General features: G+C 44.7%; 1 protein-coding gene across 1 annotated transcript in view; it reads left to right on the forward strand.

Annotated features, from left to right (window-relative positions):
• Positions 1 to 24650, forward strand: part of LOC122790600 — a 358557-nt gene that overhangs the window by 250949 nt on the left and 82958 nt on the right. The window contains exon 6 of the mRNA XM_044058127.1: positions 24370 to 24448. Coding sequence (XP_043914062.1) covers positions 24370 to 24448 — 79 coding nt within the window. The remainder of the gene's footprint in view (positions 1 to 24369; positions 24449 to 24650) is intronic.

Raw genomic sequence — 24650 nt, forward strand, 5'->3', positions numbered from 1 at the left:
GTTGCAGGGAGAGGAGAGTTCTGTCCAACACAGATTTTCATCCTTGAGTGAGAGTGGGCATGTGCCCTTCGCACTGGGGATCTTGTGAGTGATTCTGTTTTGCTTTCTTTGACCCAAGTCTGCTCCTGTACTTTTGTCATTGGTGTTATGTATGAAAATCCAACCATATTCCAAGGGCAACAGTCTGATAATATGCATGCATTACTTGTATGCAGATCTGTAGCCTTCCTTCCCTCAGTCATAACATTTCATGCTTTGCAGGTTGTATTTATTGCACGATTGTTCCTTGGGTTACTCATCTAGACTTTGGGTGCTGTAGATCAAAGTTTATTATCACAAAAGCCACACAACTGTAACTTTTAACATGCAATCACCTAGTGGTTCCAATGCTGTGTAGCGAACTGAATGTTCAGAGTCACAGGAAATAACTGATGTTCTTCATTTAATCACTGCTACAGTAGCCTTAGGTATATGGGTTGAATACTACAATGATTCAGCAGCTGGCCAGCTTCCAAAGCTTTCAGTACACCTTTCAAATGCCCAAAATGTTAGCCAACTTGAGATAAGCTAACTAAAAGTTAGGGTTATGCGCAAAGCCCTTCAGAGTGTTCCTAACTCTAAAGAGTACACTTCTCTGAGGGCTTCTGAGGATCATTATTTGTCTAACACTGTTCCATTGCTGGGTAGAAAAGTTCCCTTCAGAGAAATAAACTTCCAGTTTATCTTTTTGTGACAGAAAATTTACTTTTTCCATGAAATGTAATTGCTTAAGCTTAGAAAAAGTGTTTTTATTGACTGTCATGTGGCTTCTGTTCACATTTAAATGGGACCATTACTGTTTTTACTTTTTGTGGTAAAAAATTGTTAAAACTCAATTTAGACTACTTTTTCTGTGGACAAACTAATGAGGTTCTTCATGTTTCACTGTTGCAGTCATTACATTTGGGTTATCTGCTTGCAATTAGCCCTCAGTCGGCCTGATTAACAAAGTCTTGGGTCCTGCATCGGTTGCTGTCCCTTCTTCCATGATGTCAGGTCGTCAGGGGTATAAAACATGCAGCCGATGCCATTACATCAGTCTTTCTTGCTGTGCGGTGCCCGAAGCAGAAGCAGTTCGCAAGTGCCAGTCGGCCGACTCCTGAAATTTTTGTTTTCGAGTTTCAGAACTGAAGTCTTCAACTAAAGCTAAGTACCCCGTTGGGGAAACTTTTTCTTGCTCCTTACCGATGTCAGTAAAAGTTAATAATTGCATTAATTGTGAAAAGCAAATACCTCAAAGATTTTAATTCGTACTGTATTCCTAGCCTAGGCCCTGACCACGACATACCTTGCTGTCGGTTTTGTGCTTTATTTAATCAGCGCACTATCTGTCGTCGGTATATTTTTGCCTCTAAATATTTCGGTTCTTGGTTTAATTATCCAGAAATGTCATCGGTTAGCCATCCGACCACCGGGATTCTGAAAAAATGCAAAGATAAAGACAGAGACAGGCCGCTGAGGTCCAAAACTGCCGACGATGCTTCTCCTAAGCCAGTTGCCAGTTCGCCGGTACTCAGTGAGATGCTTTCGCATCCCTTGATACCTGCTACTTCTGATTCGCAGGCCTCTACTAAGACCCATTCGGAGTCCGGTATGCCGCGAGATGCTTCAACTATGGAACCTGCGGATGTCTCTACCTTGGATGGGACCAGAGCCGCTGTGCAGGCACTGGCTTCTGAGGGTGTATTCAGGCCTATGGACTTGCATATTAAACCGACGCCTCCTTCTTTACTTAGGCCTAAAGCTCGATCAATGTCTAAAAAAAATGCCACCCAGGCCACATGCTCAGGCCTCTAGGCCTAAAAAACAAATGATAAGAATGGCTAAAGATCTAATAACTCTAATTAGGGGTAGCCAACCCCCCCCCCCTTCTAAGAGGCCTAGGACTAAAGTTGATTATGAATCTTCCGATCAGGATTCTGTTTTTTCTGATGGTCTGGATTTGCCCTTATCTAATTATGAAGATTCTGATGCAGAGGACTCCATTCCCTCTGCTTCCCTTCCTGAGGATTTTTCTTTTGGGGAAACCTTACATACTCTAAGGGAGCATTTCCACTGGGAAAGCCAGGATTTTTCTGATTCAAAAAAAGAGGCGTAGGGATTTCCTTCTCCTACCTCAGCATAGGTCTTTAGCTATCCCTCCTGTACTAGACATTGTTGATGATGCTTTGTTGGAATCTAGTTTGGCCCCTGATTCCCTGCCTCCTGCTCCCAGAAAACCTAACCGATACTACAGGGTCCCTGAGTCCCACAAGTTCCTTTTCAAAAATCCTATTGCAGATCCAGAGACTATTTCACAGGTGCCCACGGGCATTAAGGCTTCTACTGCTAAAATCCTACCCCTTCTGATAGAGACTCCAGGGCACTGAATAGATGGGGCAAGAAGGTTTACACTTCTGCAACCTTGGCCATTAGGGCTTTAAACTGCAAATTTCATATGTTAAAGTATCAGCAACATGTTATTGGACTGCTTAAACAGAAAATTATGTTGATTCCTGACTGTGTGGAAAATAAAGAATTACATGAGTTAATGCATTCTGCTGAACAAGTTGGAAAACATACTTTGCAATGTGGTTTTGATTCATTAGAGGCCTCTTGCAGGGCTGCTGTTACTGGGTCTGTGCTCAGAAGGCATGCTTGGCTTAAGGAGCAATCTTTGCCTGATCATGTTAAAGCTAAATTGTTGGATGCTCCTTTAAATCAGGACCGCCTGTTTGGCAACAAGGCTGATGAAGTTCTTAAAAAAATGAAAGATAAAGCTAAATCTATGCAAACTGTTAAAGATTTTTTACAAGTTCAGCCTCCTAGATTTAGTAGGCACTGGCCATCTAAGAATTGGTCCTTTCAAGCCCCTTCCAGGTCTTTTCAAGCCAAATCCAGACATAGCAAAAACCCCAGGTTTCAGTCCCAGGGGACACACAGAACTAAGCAGTGGGGGGCCTCCACTTCCAAATGTGGGAACAATAAGACTCCCCCCTATGGTAAACTGTCTCAATGACTTCCTTTTCAAATTTCCAAGCACTTATCAACTGACTGCCCCTTTGGGGGGAAATATTGCTCTTCATGCAAAGAATTGGGAACTCATTACCCAGGACAAATGGGTTTTAAATATAGTGTCCCAGGGATACAGATTTCATTTCCACACGTTGCCAACACCAAGTGGGTGGCTGGACCTACCCCCAAATCAGTGGGCAGAGGCCCAAAAACAAGTACTTTCTCTCTTAAGCATGGGGGCTATTCAACTGGTACCAGAAGAGGAAAAGGGACAAGGTTTCTACTCGAGACTTTTCCTGGTACCCAAAAAAGACAATTCATGGCGTCCTATCCAGGATCTGTCTACTCTAAACACCTTTTTGGATATTCCAAAATTCAAGATGCTGACTCTTCACCAATTACTTCCTATGCTAGGCAAAGATACCTGGTTGGCAACACTAGATTTAAAAGAAACATATCTACACATCCCAATCAGGGAATCTTGCAAAAGATACCTACGCTTCAGAGCAGGCTACATCAGTTCTCTCCACTGCCCTTTGGCTTATCTACTGTGCCCAGGGTATTCACAAAGTGCCTAGCTCCAGATGTCCTTCAAGAATGCAACTGCAGTCATAACATGTGGGTTGTCCTGCCTCAGGCAGCCCTCGGTCGGTCGGATTCCAAAGTCTGGGTCCGACGTCGGCTGATGTCTCATTTCTCTCCGACGTCAGAGCGGCTGGAGTACATAAGCATCAGCCGACGCCATTTTCTTCAGTCTTTCTTTCCGCGCGGTGCCCAAAGCAGAAGCAGTTCACAAGTGCCGGTCGGTCAGCTCCTGTATTCTACGATACCAAAGTCATCAAAAAAGCTAAGTACCCCGTTGGGGGCCTTTTCTTGCCTCAGCCGATGTCAGAAATTACTGAAAAAGTTAACAATTGTATTTCTTGTGGTAAACAAATACCTCATAAGGATTTCCACTCTTACTGTCTCTCCCTTGCCTGGGCCCAGACCACGACGTCTCGGCCTGTGTAGCCTGTGCTCGCTTCAACAAGCGCACTCTCAGGCGCCGGGCGGAGTTCGCTGAAGATTTCTTCGGCGATAATTTTGCTTACACCATGCCGTCGGATCTCCCGACATCGCAAACTCCCAAAAAGCGTAAAGACCGGGACCGACATCCTCGGCCCGCGTCTACTACCGACTCCATGCCAAAACATACCGCGAGTGCTCCGGTTCCCTCTGAGACGGTCTCTCCACCGCTCCGAACCGAAGACACCGCATTACCGGTGACTCCGATTCCAGACATTACTCCGACGCCAGTTATAGATTTTCCTCCGGATACCGAAACCGAGGAAATGCCCGAGACCATTGCTGTAGACAAGGTCACTCCTGCACGTGGAGCTGCCAGGCCCCCTATGGCCATGTCTATTAAGACCTACACTAGGGCTAAGGCAGCCAGCAAAACAAAGCATACTACTTCTAAATCTTTACCTCAGCCGACTCCAGAGACACAAATTATGTCCATGGCTGCTGATTTAATTTCCATGATTAGAGGTTCACAGGCCCATCCTGAGAGAGGATCCCAGCCCCCTCCTGATAAGAGGCCCCGGGTTGAACCCTCTGACCCTACTCCTTCAGATGAAGATTCTGAGGGCTCTGTCCACTCTGATAGCCAGGAAGAGCTCTTTCAGACCTATGAGGACTCGGATGCAGAAGATTCCATCCCCTCGGCCTCCCCTCCTGAGGATATTTCTTTTGGGGAAGTTCTGCACACCATGAGGGAACATTTCAAGTGGCAAGGTCAGGAATATTCTGACTCTAGGAAACGCCTTAGGACTTTCCTTAAGAAGCCTCAGCACAGGCCCTTAGCTATTCCTCCTGTACTTGATGTTCTGGATGATTTGTATTCTGACTCTAGTGCTACCCCTGATTCTCTTCCTCCTGCTCCAGCCAAGCCAGACGGGTATTACAGGGTCCCAGAAACTCATTCCCATTTAATCAGGGCCCATACTGCTGATTTGGAAACTATTTCACAGGGGCCTAAAGGAGTTTCAGCCTCCACCTCGAAAAATCCTTTGCCCTCCAACAGGGAAGCTAGGTCATTAGAGAGATGGGGCAAAAAGGTTTATACATCCACTACCTTATCTATGAGAGCTTTAAATTGCCTTTTTCATATGTTACAATATCAGGATTATCTGTTAGAAGATTTACAAAAAACATTAGCCACTCCTGATCCTTTAGACAGGAATACTTTGCAGGAAGCTGTACATAACACTCAGCAAGTAAGCAATCACTTCCTGCAGTGTGGATATGATGCACTGGAAGCTTCATGTAGGGCAGCTATGACAGGGGCAGTCATTCGTAGACATGCTTGGTTAAAGATCAACCTCTACCAGATCATGTAAAAGCAAAACTTCTGGATGCACCTTTGGAAAAGAACAAGCTTTTTGGTGCAAATGCCAAGGATGTGTTAAAGACCATCGAAGAAAAAGCAAAATCAGTTCAGACAGTGAAAGATTTCCTCCAGGTTCAACCCCCCAGATTCAGTAGGAATTGGCCTTCAAAAACTGGTCCTTTCCTAATCCAGAAATGTTTCAAAGGGGTAAGAACAGACGTGGCGAGGAAGAGGCCAATACAGAGGCCCTTACAGGGGCGACAATGGCAGCCAGGAAACCAAAGAAGTGACGAGGGGTTTCACCTGCCACACAACCACAATCTCAATGACTTTCCTCTACCGCCTACCAGGGAACAACTAGAAGCTCCCTTGGGCGGGAAGTTATCTCTGTTTGCAGAAAACTGGCACAGACTGACAAAGGACAAATGGATTTTGGACATTATAGACCGAGGGTACAGGTTTCATTTTCAAACCTTACCAAGAAAATAAGGCATGCCAAACCTACCACAAAATCAGAGGGCAGAGGCTATCAAGCAAATCACTCTGCTGACTCGGATGAAAGCAATAGAAAGAGTTCCACAACAAGAACAAGACCAGGGGTTTTACTCAAGACTGTTCCTTGTTCCAAGAAAAGAATCTCAATGGAGACCAATACTGGACTTGTCCGCATTAGACACCTTTCTCATAGTACCAAAGTTCAAAATGCTGACTTTACAGCAACTCCTTCCCATGCTGGGCAAGGGGTCGTGGCTGATTACTCTGGACCTCAAGGAGGCATACCTGCATGTCCCTATCAGACACAGCTGCAGAAGATACCTCAGATTTCTTGCAGGGCCAGAGCATTATCAATTCTCAGCATTGCCATTTGGCTTATCTACTGCGCCCAGAGTATTCACAAAATGCCTGGCTTCAGTAATTGCTCATTGCAGGCTCCAGGGGATACAAATTTACCATACCTGGACGACTGCCTCATACAAGCGGACGACAAATTGATGTTGACAAAAAACCTGGATTATGTCATACGATTACTTCAAGCTCTGGGATACACAGTCAACTTCCAAAAGTCAAGACTGCAGCCATCCCAGCAAATAATCTTCTTAGGAGCCAAACTAAACACAGCCTCTCAGATGGCTTACCTGACAGAAGACAAGCAAGAGAAGTTAACTCATTATTTCAAAGGTTTAGCAAAACTCACCCAGATGACTGCAAGGAGATTCCTACAGGCCCTGGGTTACATGGCATCCTGCATTCTCCTGGTTCCATTCGCAAGACTACACATGAGAAAGCTTCAATGGTACCTAAAAAGCATTTGGTCTCAACACAGCAACAACTTGGAGACAATCATACCACTCATTCCATGCCTACAAAAGGAATTCCTATGGTGGGCCTCGGTGAGCCAGGCAAACACAGGTATGTCATTCAAAAAACCACAGATAACACAGACCATGACTACAGACGCCTCAGACCTTGGATGGGGGGCGCACATGGAAGGCAGGTGTATACAAGGGCAATGGTCTCCAAAGGAAACACATCTGCATATAAATCAAAAGGAAATGCTGGCAGTAATGCATGCCATCGAGGCCTTTCAACACCAACTCCAGCAAGGCCATTTACTGATACGGACAGACAACACCACGGTGATGTGGTACATAAACAAGCAAGGGGCACCCACTCTTACCCCTTTGCAGACTGACAATGCAGCTTTGGGAGAAATCACTGAGCCTAAACATCCAGTTACAATCCCAGTTTGTTCCAGGAAAAGACAATGTGTTGGCGGACAGCCTAAGCAGGAATTTCACAGATCCACATGAGTGGAGGTTACATCCGAAGGCCTTCAGACAACTCATTTCGACATGGGGCAAGCCAGAAGTGGACCTATTTGCCTCTCACCTCAACCATCTTCTACCAAAATTCTGCACAAGGATATACCATCCAAAAGCTTGGAGAATAGATGCCCTTTCATTCAACTGGAACTCCCTAGCAATCTATGCATTCCCACCTCTGCCACTGATGACCTCAGTATTACTAAAGATCAAAGCAGAGAAACCCAAGGGAATCATAATAGCTCCGGACTGGCCAAGACAACACTGGTACCCACTACTACGGAGCATATGTCACACCAGGAGGTGGGCCCTTCCCCAGTGGCCTCTACTTTTGACTCAACACAATTTCGAAACACTGCATCCAAATCTTCAGACACTGCAGCTAACAGCCTGGGAGATCCCATAAATAAATTCAGCTTATCTCTCTCCAAGGAAGTTCAGCGGATACTAGAGGCTCGCAGACCATCCACCAGAAAGGTTTACTTAGCAAAGTGGAAGAGATTCAGCAATTGGAATACCAGCAAGGGACATGATGCATCATTGTTGAACATCCCACTCATCTTGGAATATTTGGCAGATATGTTAAAGAACGGCCTCTCATATTCTTCCATAAAGATACATGCATCTGCTATTTCAGCTAGATACAACACTGATCCTCCTGTTTTTTCTCACCCTTTACTAAGGCAATTCCTCAGGGGAATCAAGAACATTAAGCCACCAAGAAAGGCCCCAGTGCCAGCCTGGGACCTCAATTTCATCCTAGAAAAACTGACTCTACCTCCATTTGAGCCCGAAGCTTCAGTTGACTTACAATTTCTCTCATGGAAGACAGCTTTCCTGTTGGCAATTACCTCAGCAAGAAGGGTTTCTGAGTTACAGGCCCTAATGGCAATACCACCCTTTATTATTTTTCACAGAGACAGGGTTTCATTAAGGACCAACCCTACTTTTATGCCAAAGGTGGTATCTAGGGTTTCTTTAAATCAAGCCATCCATCTGCCTGCCTTCTTCCCCAATCCTGAGAATAAGGGGGAAAGACTGTTGCATACCTTGGACATTCACAGACAACTTCGATACTACCTGGACAGAACCAAGGCCAGTAGGAAGTCTGAACAACTTTTTGTAGCTTACGCCCCTGCAGTCCAAGGAAAAGCAATTTCAAAACAGACTATTTCTAAATGGATTGGACATTGCATCAGATTCTGTTATTCCTTTCATGGAAAGACTGTTCCAGCCAATGTCAGACCACATTCAACTAGAGCTACAGCCACCTCTACAGCATTCTTAAGAGGGGTGCCTACCAAGGACATTCTAGAAGCTGCTACATGGAGCTCCATGCATACATTCTCCAAACACTACAATCTCCCTCTATACTCCAGATCCAGAGCAGGCTTTGCTTCGGCAGTCCTGCAGGGTCTGATTGCCACACCATCTTTTCCCTAGAGCATTCCTCCTCCCCCAGCTAAGCTATGGTATTCTACCCACATGTTATAACTGCAGTTGCATTCTTGAAGGACATAGTACAGTTTTGTACCTACCATAAATGTATATGTCCGATAGACATGCAACTGCAGTCGGATTTTCCCTCCCTCCATACCCCTCTATGCCTAGGGTCCACTCCTATCCCTGTTTCTCTTAGCTGGGGATATCTGTTATGGTGTATTTGTTTTATTGCTCATCTATTTGTTTGGAATCCTGTTTTTTGTCTTCCAATTTGATTACAGCCTTCCTTGGAGGGCACCTGGCATCTGGGCAAGAAACACTGAAGAAAATGGCATCGGCTGATGCTTATGTACTCCAGCCGCTCTAACGTCGGAGAGAAATGCGACATCAGCCGACGTCGGACCCAGACTTTGGAATCCGGCCGACCGAGGGCTACCTGAGGCAGGACAACCCACATGTTATGACTGCAGTTGCATGTCTATTGGACATCTACATTTATGGTAGGCACAAAACTGTACTTTATTGCATTTTGCAGGCAAAAAAAATATTCAGATATACCCATACCTGGATGATTGTCGAATTCAGGCAGAAAGCCAGGACATACTTTTGAATCATCTGGCCTTTGTAAAAAAGGTTCTAACTTGTCTGGGGTACACCATAAATGAAAATAAATCACACCTGGTACCCTGTCAACAAATTATATTCCTGGGAGCAAGCTTGAATACAACTTCCCAGATGGCTTACCTCACGCCAGAGAAACAAATTCATTTGACAACCTACTTCAAACAAGTGGCCACAAAAACCCTGCTATCTGCAAGACAAATACTGCAAGCCTTGGGGTTCATGGCCTCCTGCATTCTTCTAATTCCATATGCAAGACTGCATATGAGGAAACTACAGTGGTATCTAAAAAGTCTATGGTGTCAACATTCTCAAGACCTAGAAACGATGATTCCTGTCATATCTTGCCTACACCTAGAGTTCCTTTGGTGGGCAGAAGCCTGCCACCAAAACAAGGGACTACCTTTCACACCACCCCCTGCTGCCCAAACCCTTACAACAGATGCATCAGACTATGCCTGGGGGGGCTCACTTGGCAGGGAAGTGCATTCAGGGCAAATGGAACCCAAGTCAAATGCACCTGCATATCAATCAAAAAGAAATGTTAGCTGTACAGAATGCTCTGACAGCCTTCAAGGACCACATTCTTCCAGGACAACTAATGGTAAAGACGGACAACACCACTGTTATGTGGTACATAAACAAGCAGGGGGGGGGTACACATTCTTACCCCCTCTGCAGACTAGCCATGGCATTGTGGAATACAGCCTTGAGCTACCAAGTGCACCTACAACCACAATTCCTGCCAGGAAAACTAAATACACTGGCAGACGGACTAAGCATAAATCTCATGGACACACACGAGTGGAAACTGGAACCAAGGATTTTCAACATGTTGACAAACAAATGGGGGAGCCCAGATATAGACCTGTTTGCCTCTCCCCAGAACTACCAATTGGACAAATTTTGCACAAGGACTCCCCAAAAACAAGCCTGGAAAGTGGATGCTTTGTCCTTCAGCTGGAAAACCCTATCAGTCTGTGCCTTCCCCCCTCTGCCTCTGCTCTCCAAAGTACTACTAAAAATCAAACAGGACAAACCAAGAATGATTTTAACTGCTCCAGACTGGCCGCGCCAACACTGGCATCTCCTCCTGCGCAATGCGTCACTGTTATCTCCGTGGCACCTGCCTCAGACTCCTTCCCTGCTGTCTCAGCAGGACAACCAGATTCTGCACCCTCACCTTTTAACACTGAACCTTGCAGCCTGGCTAATTAATCTCTCCTTTACCACCCCCTCAGCAAACCTGTGATGGATATAATTTTAGAGGCAAGGAGGACTAGTACTAGAAAATCTTATGCTGAAAAATGGAAAAGATTCTGTGCCTGGAACCAATCTCAAGGTATGAGCACAGCAGTGCCCAATTTACCTCAGATTTTACAATACTTAATTGAGATGCTTCACAAGGGCCTGTCTTTTTCCTTCATTAAAATCCACACCTCAGCCATTTCAGCTCATTATAACGCAGAACCTCCTCTCTTCTCTCATTCACTGCTCAAGCAGTTCCTCAGAGGGCCAAAAATTTGAGACCACCCAGGAGAGCTCCAACCCCAGCCTGGGACCTTAACTTTGTCTTGGAGAAACTCACTGTACCTCCTTTCGAGCCAGCTGCTACTGCAGACTTAAAATTTCTTTCTTGGAAAACAGCTTTCCTTTTAGCAATCACTTCAGCTAGAAGGGTATCTGAATTACAGGCCCATATGGCAGTGGAGCCTTTCATCATCTTTCATGCAGACAGGGTGTCCCTCAGAACCAATCCATCCTTCATGCCCAAGGTGGTATCCAGTGTGGCTCTTAATCAGTCCATTCATTTGCCAACCTTCTTTCCCAATCCACAGAATAAAGGGGAATGGATACTGCATTCCTTAGATGTGCACAGACAACTTAGATTCTACTTGGACAGGACTAAACCTCAAAAGAAATCTGAACAACTGCTGGTGGCATTTGCTGCAGTGGCAGAGGGGAAGACTATTTCAGAGCAAACCTTTTCTAAATAGATAAGCCATTGCATTCATTTCTGCTATAAGCACCATGGAAAACCTATCCCTCAGGGGAGCAAGCCTCACTCCACCAGGACTGCATCTACCTCTATAGCCTTTCTCAGAGTTCCAGGAGTTCTGTACATACTTTCACCAAGCATTATCATTTGCCAATTTTCTCTAAATCCAGAGCTGGCTTTGCCACTACAGTATTGCAGGGCCTTATAGCTGGCCCTAATGCTATCTAAATTCCTCCTCCCAACCATAGCTTTGGGAATCTACAGAAATGTAATGACTGCAACAGTGAAACATGAAGAACATAGTACAGTTGTGTAAACTTACCATAAATGTAGATGTTCGAGTGTATTCACTGTTGCAGTCCTGGTTACCCTCCCTCCAGCCCCCTAACTTCTTTTGGCTATACCTCTACTTTCTTGTACTATGCTTAAAAACCTTTTTGGTGTATTTGCTTTTTTGTTGGAGGTATATCCTTGTACTTTTATATTTAATTGCTTCCCATTAGGGGGGCACCTGACATCTGGGGCAAGAAAAACTGATGTAATGGCATCAGCTGCATGTTTTACACCTCTGACAACCTGATGTCATGGAAGAAGGGACAACAACTGATGCAGAACCCATGACTTTGTTAATCAGGCCGATTGAGGGCTACCTGCAAGCAGATAACCCAAATGTAATGACTGCAACAGTGAATACACTTGAACATCTACATTTATGGTAAGTGTACACAACTGTACTTTTTTTTACTTTTGGGGGCTGGTTAAGTCTTTTTATTGTGTTTTAATGTGGAAAAAGTTACTTTTTACTACTTGCCTGCTTTACCAACTGCTGGTGCTCAGGAACTTTTTCAGCTTAACCATATAACAGATTATCAGTATCAGATTCTTGGTTCTACCTACTTTCAACCATAAAAAGACCACTACAGCAGACTGATAAAATGCCTCAGGCACAGGTGGGTGACTTTGCTGTTATCAAGGCTTGTTCTTCAGACCACTCATCTTTTTCCTTGGAGCCACCATGAACAAGGGGTTAGACAAGTTTTCTGCATCTGTTGGAGTGGCCTTGGTGGGCAAGGGAGAGAGACTTTTATTTTTCTGTCCTGGGAGAAGCAGCAGGGAATGCCACGCTGATTAGCAAGAAAAGCTAGGCCTGTCCCTGGGTAGTATTTTACTGAAAATATTGGATGTTCTTCATGTTTTACCATTGCAGTCATCACACTTGGGTTATCTGCCTGCAGATAGCCTTCAGTTGGCCCAAATACCAGAGTCTTTGGATTTCTGTGTCAGATGCTGTTGCTTCTTCCATGACGTCAGGTCATCAGGGGTATAAAACAGGCAGTTAGTGCCATTACATCAGCTTTTCTTGCCGAGCAGGAGCCCGAAGCAGAAGCAGTTTGCAAGTGCCAGTCGGCCACTACCTGAAATTTCCATTTGAGTTTGTAATTCTAAAGTCTTCTAATGCTAAGTACCCCATTGGGGATCCTTTTTTCTTGCTTTAACTGATGTCAGAAAAAGTTAACAATTGTCTTGCCTGTGGAAAGCAAATACCTCACAGAGATTTTCATTCTTACTGCATCACCTGTCTAGGCCCAGACCACGACGTTCCTCACTGTCAGTTTTGTGCCTTGTTTAACACCTGAACAATAGTTCATCATCGGGCTATCTTTGTTGCTAAATTCTTTTGCTCTCATTCTCCATATTCTGAAATGGCTTCGATAAGCCATCTGACTACCTATCTTCCCAAAAAATGTAAAGATAAAGACAGAGACAGACCACATAGCTCCAAAACTGCTGGCGATGCTTCCATTAAGCTAGTTGCCAGTCCATCAGTACTCAGTGAGGCGCCTTTGCAGCCCCTGATGCCCGCTTCTACAGATTCGCAGGCCTCTACTGAGACCCATTCAGAGTCCGGTATGCTATGAGATGCTTCTTCGACTATGGAACTTGCATATTTCTCTACCTTGGATGAATCCAGAGCCGCTGTGCAGGCACCGGCTTCTGAGGGTGTATTCAGACCTACCGATGTTTGAATTAAACCAACAACTTGTTTTTTTCTAAAACTACCGAGTTTTTGAGGCCCGGAGTGCGCACTACGCCTAGAAAACCGACCACCAAAACGCATGCTCAAGCTCCCATGCCACAAAAACAAATGCTTAGAATGGTTGAAAACCTTATTACACTAATTAGGGAAGCCAGCCTTTCCCTGCTAAGAGACAAATAACTGAGTTTCATTCTGATTCTACAGACCAGGGGTTCGATGACTCTGACCCTTCTGATTCGGGACATGCCCTTATCAACCTTTGAGGATTCAGATGCAGAGGAATCCATTCCCTCTGCCTCCCCTGCAGAGGATTTTTCTTTTGGTGAAACCTTGCATACTTTAAGAGAGCATTTCCACTGGGAATGCCAAGACTACCCTAGTCCAAAAAGAGACTCAGAGAATTTTTAGAGTTACCTCAGCACAGGCCTCTAGCTATACCCCCTATCCTGGATGTTGTAGATGATGTTTTTATGGAATCCAGTCTTACTCCGGATATTTTACCCCTAGCCCCTAGGAAACCTGACAGGAACTACAGAGTACCTGATTCCCACAAATTTCTCTTCAAAAATTCTACTGCGGATCTAGAGACCATTTCCAAGGGACCTAAAGGTATTAAGGCTACTACAGCAAAAAATCCTACCCCTTCAGATAGGGATTCCAGAGCTTTAGACAGATGGGGTAAGAAGGTATATACCTCTGCAACTCTTGCCATCATGGCATTGAATTGCCAGTTTCACATGTTGAAGTACAAGCAGCATATTATGGAACTAAGTAAACAAAAAATGGTGTTACTTCCAGATTGTGCAGACAAGAAAGATTTACAAGAGCTAATGCATTCTGCAAACCAAGTTAGTAAACATACTTTGCAGTGTGGCTTTGATGCCCTAGAAGCATCTTGCAGGACTGCAGTCACTGGGCCTGTACTGAGAAGGCATGCTTGGCTGAAGGAACAAACCTTTCCAGATCATGTCAAATCCAAATTACTAGACGTTCCTTTAAATAAGGACAGTTTATTTGGCACCAAAACAGAAGAGGTTCTTAAAAAGATGGAAGAAAAAGCAAAATCTATGCAAACTGTCAAAGAATTCTTACAAGTGCAACCACCTAGATTCAGCAGACATTGGTCTTCTAAAAACTGGTCCTTTCCAGCCCCTTCCAGGCCTTCTCAGACCAAACCCAGGGGAAACAGGCCACCCAGACTACAGTCTCAGGGTATGCAGAGATCTAAACAGTGGAGTGCCTCCACCTCAAAAACAGGGAGTGGTAAGCCGCCCCCTTATGGACAAAGTTCACAATGACTTTTCAATTATCCTTCCCAGCCTTGCCCAAGTAATTGTGCCCCTAGGAGGAAAACTTGCCCTTCATGCAAAAAAACTGGATGTCCATTACTCAGGACAGATGGGTACTAAACATTGTATCCCAGGGGTACAGATTCTACTTCCATACACTGCCAACTCCAAGCGGGTTTCCAGACCTTCCTCCAAACCAGTGGGCAGAGGCTCAAAAGCAAGTACTGTCCTTACTCAATATCAGAGCTATTCAACCTGTTCCAGTGGAACAAAGAGGGCAGGGATGTTCTTCGTGTTTCACTGTTGCAGTCATCACATTTGGGTTATCTGCCTGCAGGTAGCCCTCAGCCGGCCTGAATGCCAGAGTCTTGGGATTTCTGCGTCGGATGCTGCCCCTTCTTCCATGACATCAGGTTGTCAAGGGGTATAAAACATGCAGTCGACGCCATTACATCAGTCTTTCTTGCCGTGTGGTGCCCGAAGCAGAAGCAGTTCGCAAGTGCCAGTCGGCCGACTCCTGAAATTTTCATTTTCGAGTTTCAGACCTGAAGTCTTCTAAAAGATAAGTACCCTGCTGGGGATCCTTTTTTTCTTGCTCTAACCGATGTCAGAAAAAATTAATAATTGTCTTGTCTGTGGAAAGCAAATACCTCATAGAAATTTTCATTCTTACTGCATCACCTGATTAGGCCGCGACCACGACATCCCTCGCTGTAGGTTTTGTGCCTTGTTCAATGCCCGAACTATCCATCATCAGGCAATTTTTGTAGCTAAATACTTTTGCTCTAGATCTCCGTACTTCGAAATGGTGTCGGTAAGCCATCCGACTATCGATCTTCTGAAAAACGTAAGGGTAAAGACAGAGACAGACCGCATAGGTCCTAAACTGCTGACAACGCTACTGTTAAACTAGTCGCCAGTCTGCTGGTACCCAGTGAAGCGCTGATACCTGCTTCTGCAGATTCATAGGCCTCTACTGAGACCCATTCGGAGTCCGGTATGCCGCGAGATGCTTCTTCAACTATGGAACCTGTGGATGTCTCTACCTTGGATGGGTCTGGAGCCGGCTTCTGAGAGTTTATTCAGGCCTACCGATTTTCATATTAAACCAACGACTTTGTTTCAAGCCAAATATACCGAATTTCTCAGTTTAAAGTTCACACTACGCCTAGGAAACCAATGACCAAAGTGCATTCTCAGGCCCACAGGCCTCAAAAACAAATGATTAGAATGTCTGAAGACCTTATTACCTTAATTAGGGGAAGCCAGCCTTCCCCCTCAAAGAGACCTCAAACTGATTTTCCTTCTGATTCTTCTGATCAGGAATCTGATATCTCTATTCCTTCTGACTACCATGACATACCCTAATCTACCTATGAGGATTCTGATGCAGAGGATTCCATTCCTTCTGCTTCCCCTCCAGAAGATTTTTCTTGTGGTGAAACCCTGCATACCCTTAGGGAGCATTTCCGCTGGGAAAGCCAGGACTATTCTCAGTCCAAAAAGAGACTCAGGGAATGTTTAAACCTGCCTCAGCACAGGCCTCTAGCTATCCCTCCTGTTCTGGAGATTGTAGATGATGTTTTCTTGGAATCCAGCCTTTCCCCGGATACTTTGCCTCCAGCTCCCAGGAAACCTGACAGGTACTATAGAGTACCTGACTCTCACAAATTCCTTTTCAAGAATCCTACTGTGGATCCAGAGACCATTTCCTAAGGACCTAAAGACATTAAGGCTACTACTGCCAAGAATCCTACCCCTTCTGACAGGGATTCTAGGGCTTTAGACAGATGGGGTAAGAAGGTATACACCTCTGCTACTCTGGCCATCAGGGCTTTAAGTTGCCAGTTTCATATATTAAAGTATCAGTAGCATATTATGGGGCTAATTAAACAGAAAATAATGTTGATTCCTAACTGTGCAGAACACAAAGATTTACAAGAGTTAATGCATTCTGGTGACCAAGTTGGTAAACATACTTTGCAGTGTGGTTTTGATGCTTTAGAAGCATCTTGTAGGGCTGCTGACTGTCACTGGGTCTGTTCTTGGAAGGCATTCTTGGCTTAAGGAAAAAAAATTGCCAGATCATGTCAAAGCAAAATTACTGGATGCACCCTTAAACCAAGACTGCCTATTTGGCAATAAAGCAGAAGTAGTTCTCAAAAAGATGGAGGAGAAAGCTAAATCTATGCAAACTGTTAAAGATTTCTTACAAGTACAGCCACCCAGATTCAGTAGGCAATGGCCTTCAAAGAAATGGTCCTTTCCAGTCCCTTCCAGGCCTTCTCAGTCCAAACCCAGGGCAGCAAACTCCCAAGACTTCAGTCTCAGGTTATGCATAGATCTAAGCAGTGAGGTGCTCCCACGTCCAAAACAGGGAGTAGTAAGCTACCCCCCTATGGTAAACTTGCACAATGACTTATCCTTAACTTCCCCAAGCCTTGCTCAAGTTACTTGCACATTTAGGAGGAAAACTCGCCCTGCATGCAAAAAACTGGGAATACATTACCCAAGACAAATGAGTTTTAAATATTGTTTCCCTAGGATACAGATTCCACTTCCACTCACTCCCAACCCTAAGTGGATGGCCAGACCTCCCCTCAAACCAGTGGGTGGAGGCCCAAAAGCAAGTACTTTCTCTCCTCAGCATCAGGGCTATTCAACCTATCCCAGCAGAACAAAGGGGACAAGGCTTTTATTCAAGACTGTTCCTGGTTCCCAGAAAAGAAAACTCCTGGCATCCTATCCTGGATTTATATATTCTCAACACCTTTCTGGTGGTTCCAAAATTCAAAATGCTAACTCTCCAACAGCTGCTTCCTATGCTAGCCAAGGATGCCTGGCTGGCAACCCTGGACTTAAAAGAAGCTTACCTGCACATCCCCATAAGGGAATCTTGCAGGAAATACCTTCGCTTCTGGGTAGGCTGTGTGCACTATCAGTTCTCTGCACTTCCCTTTGACTTATCTACTGCACCCAGGGTATTCACAAAGTGCCTAGCTCCAGCCATTTCTTTTTGCAGGCAGAGAAGTATTTAGATTTACCCATACTTTGACGATTGCCTGATTCAGGTGGAAAGTCAGGACTTGCTACTACAGCACCTGGCATTTGCAAAGAGACTTCTAACTTCACTGAGGTACACCATCAACAAAAATAAATCACACCTAGTACCCTGCCAACAGATTGTATTCCTGGGAGCAAGTTTGAACACAACTTCCCAGATGGCATTCCTCACTCCAGAGAAACAAATTTATTTGACAGCTTACTTCAACCTACTGGCCACAAAAAAAAAACAGCTATCTGCAAGGAAAATACTGCAAGCTCTGGGTTCATGGCCTCTTGCATTCTGTTAATTCCATAAGTAAGACTGCATATGAGGAAACGTTAGTGGTATCTAAAAAATCTATGGTGTCAACATTCTCAGGACCTGGAAACAATAATTCCTATCATTCCTTGTCTAAGGGCAGAGTTCCTTTGGAGGACAGAGGCCTGCAAAAACAACTCTCTTTCACTCTACCCCCTGCCTCCCAAACCCTAACAACAGACACATCAGACTATGCATGGGGGGCTCACATGGCAGGGCAGTGCATTCAGGGCAAATGGAACCCAAAGCAGATGCACCTGAATATCAATCAAAAAGAAATGTTAGCTGTACAGAATGCTCTGACAGCCTTCAAAGGCCTTATTCTTCTAGAACAACTATTGGTAAAGACAGACAACATCACAGTTATGTGGTACATAAACAAGCAGGGGGAAACACATTCCTACCCACTCTGCAGACTAGCCATGACTCTGTGGAATACAGCCTTGAGCAACCAAGTGCACCTACAAGCTTATTCCTGCCAGGCAAACTAAATTCACTGGCAGATGACTTAAGCAGAAATCTCATGAACCCACATGAATGGAAACTGGAACCCAAAATATTCAAGCTTTGGGGGAACAGAGGGGGGACACCAGAGGTGGACCTGTTTGCTTTCCTCAGAACTATCAATTGAACAAATAGTGCACCAGAACTCCCCACAGCCAAGCTTGGAAGGTGGATGTCCTGTCCTTTTCCTGGGAAAGCCTCTCAGTCTATGCCTTTGCCCGTCTGCCTCTACTCTCGAAGGTTCTACTAAAGATCAAACAGGACAAGCCAAGGACAATCCTGATTGCACCAGACTAACTACACCAGCACTGGTATCCTCTTTTGCACAGTCTGACAGTGCTACAACCATGGCACCTGCCTCAGACCCAGCAGGGGGGCCAAATTCTGTACCATCAGCTTCAGACCCTGAACCTTGCAGCCTGGCTAATCCCCTGAACTCACCTCTAGCAACTCTCAGTAAGCAAGTGCTGGATGTCATTCTTGAGGCAAGGAGGCCTAGTACTTGAAAATCCTGTTCAGAAAAGTGGAAAAGATACTGTTCCTGCAGCCAATCTCAAGGAATGGGCACAACTGTGCCCAGCATACCTCATATACTAGATTACTTAACAGAAGTGCTCCACAAGGGCCTATCCTTCTCTTCAATTAAGATTCATGCCTCTGCCATCTCAGCTCATTATAATACTGAGCCACCCCTCTTCTCTCATCCTCTGGTAAAACCGTTCCTTAGAGGGTCCAAAAATGTAAGACCCCCCAGGTGAGCTTCCACTCCAGCCTGGGACCTTAACTTTGTACTGGAAAAACTTACATTTCCCCCCTTTGAACTGACTGCTACACCAGAGTTGAAATTCCTCTCATGGAAAACAGCTTTACTTCTAGCCATCACTTCAGCAAGAAGAGTGTCTGAACTGCAGGCCCTTATGGCAGTGGGACCCTTCATTATCTTCCATGAGGACAGGGTTTTCCTCAGGACTAACCCATCTTTTATACCCAAGGTGGTGTCTAGTGTAGATTTAAACCAGTCCATTCATTTGCCTACTTTTTTCCCTTATCCTCAAAATAAAGGGGAAATGATACTGCGTTCTCTAGATGAGTACAGACAGCTTAGATTCTATTTGGGCAGGACTAAGCCTCTCAGAAAATCTGACCAGCTGCTAGTCAGTTTGATGCAGGGGCAGAGGGGAAGGCCATTTCAAAGCAAACCATATCTAAATAGATAGCACACTGCATCCATTTCTGCTACAAGCACCATGGAAAACCTACCCCACGGGGGATAAGAACACATTCCACTAGGGCTACATCTACCTCTACTGCATTTCTCATAGAAGTCCCTACCATGGACATCATGGAAGCTGCCATCTGGATCTCTGTACACACTTTCACCAAGCATTACCACTTGGCTATCTTTTCTAAATCCAGAGCTGGATTTGCCACAGCAGTCTTACAGGGCCTGATTGCCAGTCGTAATGCTTCTTAATCTACCTCCACCCTTCCTTAGCTTTGGGAATCAATCCAAATGTGATGACTGCAACAGTGAAACTCGAAGAACATAATACAGTTGTGTACACTTACCATAAATGTAGATGTTCGAGTGTATTTACTGTTGCAGTCTTGGTTACCGTCCCTCCAGCCCCCTGATTGTCTTTGCTTTCACCTATCCTTTTTTCGTTTGGCATATTATCTTATACTATGTATGTTTGCTTTTTGCTGGGGGTGTTCCACACCATATAATTGCTTCCTATTTTGGGGACACCTGACATCTGGGGCAAGGAAAAACTGATGTAATGGCATCGGCTGCATGTTTTATACCCCAGACAACCTGACATCATGGAAGAAGCGACAGCATCTGAAGCAGAAATCCCAAGACTCTGGTATTCAGGCCGGCTGAGGGCTACCTGGAGGCAGATAACCCAAATGTGATGACTGCAACAGTGAATATACTCTAACATCTACATTTATGGTAAGTGTACACAAATGTAATTATCTACTCCAGGCTTTTCCTTGTGCCCAGAAAAGAGGGCTCCTGGTGCCCAATCCTGGATTTATCAACTCTCAGCAGTTTTCTGGTGGTTCCAAAATTCATGATGCTTACCCTGCAACAGCTTCTTCCTATGCTAGCCAAGGATGCCTGGTTAGCCACTCTAGACTTAAAAGAAGCTTATCTGCACATCCCCATAAGGGAGTTATGCAGAAAATATATATGCTTCAGGGCAGGCTCTATGCACTATCAGTTCTCTGCACTTCCCTTTGGTTTATCTACTGCGCCCAGAGTATTTACAAAGTGCCTGGCTCCAGCCATTGCATACTGCAGGCAGAGAAATATCCAAATTTTCCCATACTAGGATGACTGCCTGATTCAGGCGGACAGTCAGGAATTGCTACTTCAGCACCTGACATTTGTAAAAAGCCTTCTCACTTCATTGGGGTATACCATCAATGAAAAGAAATCACAACTGGTGCCCAGTCAGAAGATTGTATTCCTGGGAACAAGCTTGGACACAGCTTCCCAGATGGCATTTCTCACTTCAGAAAAACAGGTTTATCTGACAAACTACTTCAAAATAATGGCCACCAGAACCCTGCTAAATGCATGGAAAATACTGCAAGCCCTAGGGTTCGTGGCCTCATGTATTCTGCTAATTCCATACGCAAGACTGCATATGAGTGAACTTCAGTGGTACTTAAAAAGCCTTTGGTGCCAGCATTCTCAGGACCTGGAAACAGTCATTCCAATCATACCTTGTCTAAGGGCAGAGTTCCTTTGGTGGGCAAAAGCATGCAACCACAACAAGGGACTGCTTTTCACTCAATCGCTCGCCGCCCAAACCCTGACAACAGACACATCAAACTATGCATGGGGGGCTCACATGGCAGGCAAGTGCATTCAGAGCCACTGGAGCCCAGCCCAGATTATCCTGCACATCAAATCAATAAGAGATGCTAGCTGCACAGAATGCTCTGACAGACTTTAAATACCTAATCCTTCCAGAAGAACTGCTTATAAAAACAGACATCACAGTTATGTGGTACATAAACAAGAAGGGGGGAATCCATTCATACCCACTCTGCAGGTTAGCCATGGCCCTGTGGAACACAGGCCTTGAGCAACCAAGTGCATCTAAAAGCTCATTTCCTGCCAGGCAAACAAAATTCACTGTCAGACATCTTAAGCAGAAATCTCCTTGACCCACACGAGTGGAAATTGGAGCCCAACACTTTCAACCTTCTGATCCAGAGGTAGGAGACAACAGAGGTGGACCTATTTGTCTCCCCTGAAAACCTCCAGTTGAGCAAATTCTGCACCAGGAATCCTTACAGCAGGGCCTGGAAGGTGGATGCCCTATCCTTTCAATGGGAAAACCTCTCAATTTACACATTTCCCCCTCTGCCCCAACTCTCAAAAGTACTACTCAAGATAAAACATGACAGGCCAAGGGCAATTCTTATTGCCCCAGACTGGCCACACCAGCACTGGTACCTACTCTTGTGCAGTCTGACAACAGTGCCACCCTGGCACCTTCACCAGACTCCTACCCTGCTGTCTCAGCAGGAGGGACAGATTCTGCATCCACAATTGCAATCCCTAAACCTTGCAGCCTGGCTTATCCCTTGAATACTCCACCAGCAACCCTCAGCAAACAGGTGCTGGATGTCATTTTTGAAGCCAGAAGGCTCAGTACTAGGAAATCCTATGCTGAAAAGTGGAAAAGATGTTGTTCTTGGAATCAGTCTCAAGAGATGGACCCAGCAGTGCCCTCCATACCTCTAATCCTGGATTACCTAGCAGAGTTACTCCACAGCAGCCTATCCTTCTCCTCCATTAAGATTAATGCCTCTGCTATCTCAGCTCATTATAATACTGAGCCACCTCTTTTTTCTCATCCTCTCATCAAACAGTTCCTGAGAGGGGCTAATAACGTAAGGCCCCCTAGGAGAGCACCGACCCCTGCCTGGAACTTTAACTTTGTAATGGAAAAGCTCATGCTTCCCCCTTTTGAACCTGCAGCTTCAGCAGAGTTAAAATTCCTCTCTTGGAAAACAGCCCTGCTTTTAGCTATAACTTCAGGAAGAAGAGTGTCTGTGTTACAAGCACTAATGGCTGTGGAACCCTTCATTATTTTCCATGCTGACAGGGTTTCCCCTCAGGACTAACTTGTCCTTTATGCCTAATGTGGTGTCCAGTGTGGCTCTAAACCAATCCATCCATTTGCCAACCTTCTTTCCTAACCCTCAGAATAAAGGGGAAAAGATCCTGCACTCCTTGGACGTGCACAGACAGCTCAGGTTATACCTTGACAGGACTAAACCTTTCAGAAAATCTGATCAGCTGCTAGTCAGCTTTATTACAGGAGCAGAGGGTAAGGCCATTTCAAAGTAAACTATTTCCAAATAGATGGAACACTGCATCCATTTCTGCTACAAGCACCATGGAAAACCAGCCCCACACGGGATCTGACCACATTCCATTAGGGCTACTTCCACCTCTACAGTATTTCTCAGGGGAGTCCCTCCCAGGGACATTCTTTAAGCTGCAACCTGGAGTTCTGTACAATCCTTTACCAAGCATTACCACTTACCAATTTTTTCTAAATCCAGAGCTGGATTTGCTACAGCAGTCTTGCAAGGCCTACTAGGCAGCCCTACCACTTCTTGACAGCCTCCATCCTTCCTCAGCTTTGGGAGTCAACCCAAGTGTGATGACTGCAACAGTGAAACACGAAGAACATAGTACAGTTGTGTACACTTAGCATAAATGTAGATGTCCGAGTGTATTCACTGTTGCAGTCCTGACTTCCCTCCCTTCGGCCTCCTGGCTTTCTCTGCCTTTCCTCTCTATGGCCATTCCTAATTGTACTGGTATTTACTTTTTACTGGTGGTGTTCCCCACCATATACTAGCTTCCTATTTGGGGGCTCCTGACATTTGGGGCAAGAAAAACTGATGTAATGTTGTCGGCTGCCTGTTTTATACCCCTGATGACCTGACATCATGGAAGAAGCGACAGCATCCGACACAGAAATCCTATGACTCTGGTATTCAGGCCGACTGAGGGCTACCTGCAGGCAGATAACCCAACTGTGATGACTGCAACAGTGAATACACTCGAACATCTACATTTGTGGTAAGTGTACACAACTGTACTGTCTGTCTTTTCAGATTTTCCTGTCAAAAAAAAGAAAAAACAAAAGTATGTCTTCTCCTGTCTCAGTCACCCAGGATGGCAGTAATTTATTGGGCTTCACTAAGGGTTTAATACAGGCTCTTGACTCTTCCTGTATGGTTGTTTCTGGTAAAAGAAAAATGGATTCTTCATTTCCTGACTTTGAGCCTCAAAATGACCATGAAAGCACAGATTGGGTGTCATCTACACAGAATTCTGATTTGATTCAAATTCTGAAGAGAGTATGCCTTCGGCCAGTAATTTTGAAGGAATCTCTTTTGCTTAAACTATAAACACACACACACGCTTATATATATATGTACACACTTGTGAATGAGTGTGTGTGTGTGTGTGTGTATATGTGTATATATATATATATATATATATATATATATATATATATATATATCTATATGACTTGTGAGTTGAGGAGGCAAGATCTGGCTTTGACTGCTAGACTAAGGGAGAGTAGACATCAGGTCATGAACTGACACTTTTTTTTCAGAAAGTGTGATACACACAGCCCTTAACCAGAATATAGCAGTATATAATTTCTCATACACAATCAGTGGCATGTATAGGACTTTTAATCTTTATGTACCTGCCTTAATCCATGCAATAATGAGAAAATGTGACTGGAGAAATAAGAAAGCTTGTATGTATCGTAGGGTGTTTTTAGTGTATTTTTCTATTTCATTTTCTGAATTATGCATTGTGTTCTTCTAGGACAATCCGAGTGTTGTGCTGTCAGCCACAAGGTGTGGTGAAGCTCAGAGATGTCCCTGGATTGGAAGCTCTTCTAAAGGTAACCATTGGGCAGTGGTGGTGGAAAATGGTCAGTTGTGATCAGTACTCTACACTGATTAACAAATTCAAATAAATAAGTAAAATGTTGTACTAGCCAAGAAGGATCAGGTCCTTGCTGAATCATATTCTAACAGGCTTGTGCTACAGGATTATACATATGTAATAAATGTATGTATTCATTTTAAGGACCACTGCTGCAC

Source organism: Protopterus annectens, chromosome 16.part0 (genome assembly GCF_019279795.1).
Source record: "Protopterus annectens isolate FY-2018-M chromosome 16.part0, PAN1.0, whole genome shotgun sequence".
Lineage (NCBI taxonomy): Eukaryota > Metazoa > Chordata > Ceratodontiformes > Protopteridae > Protopterus > Protopterus annectens.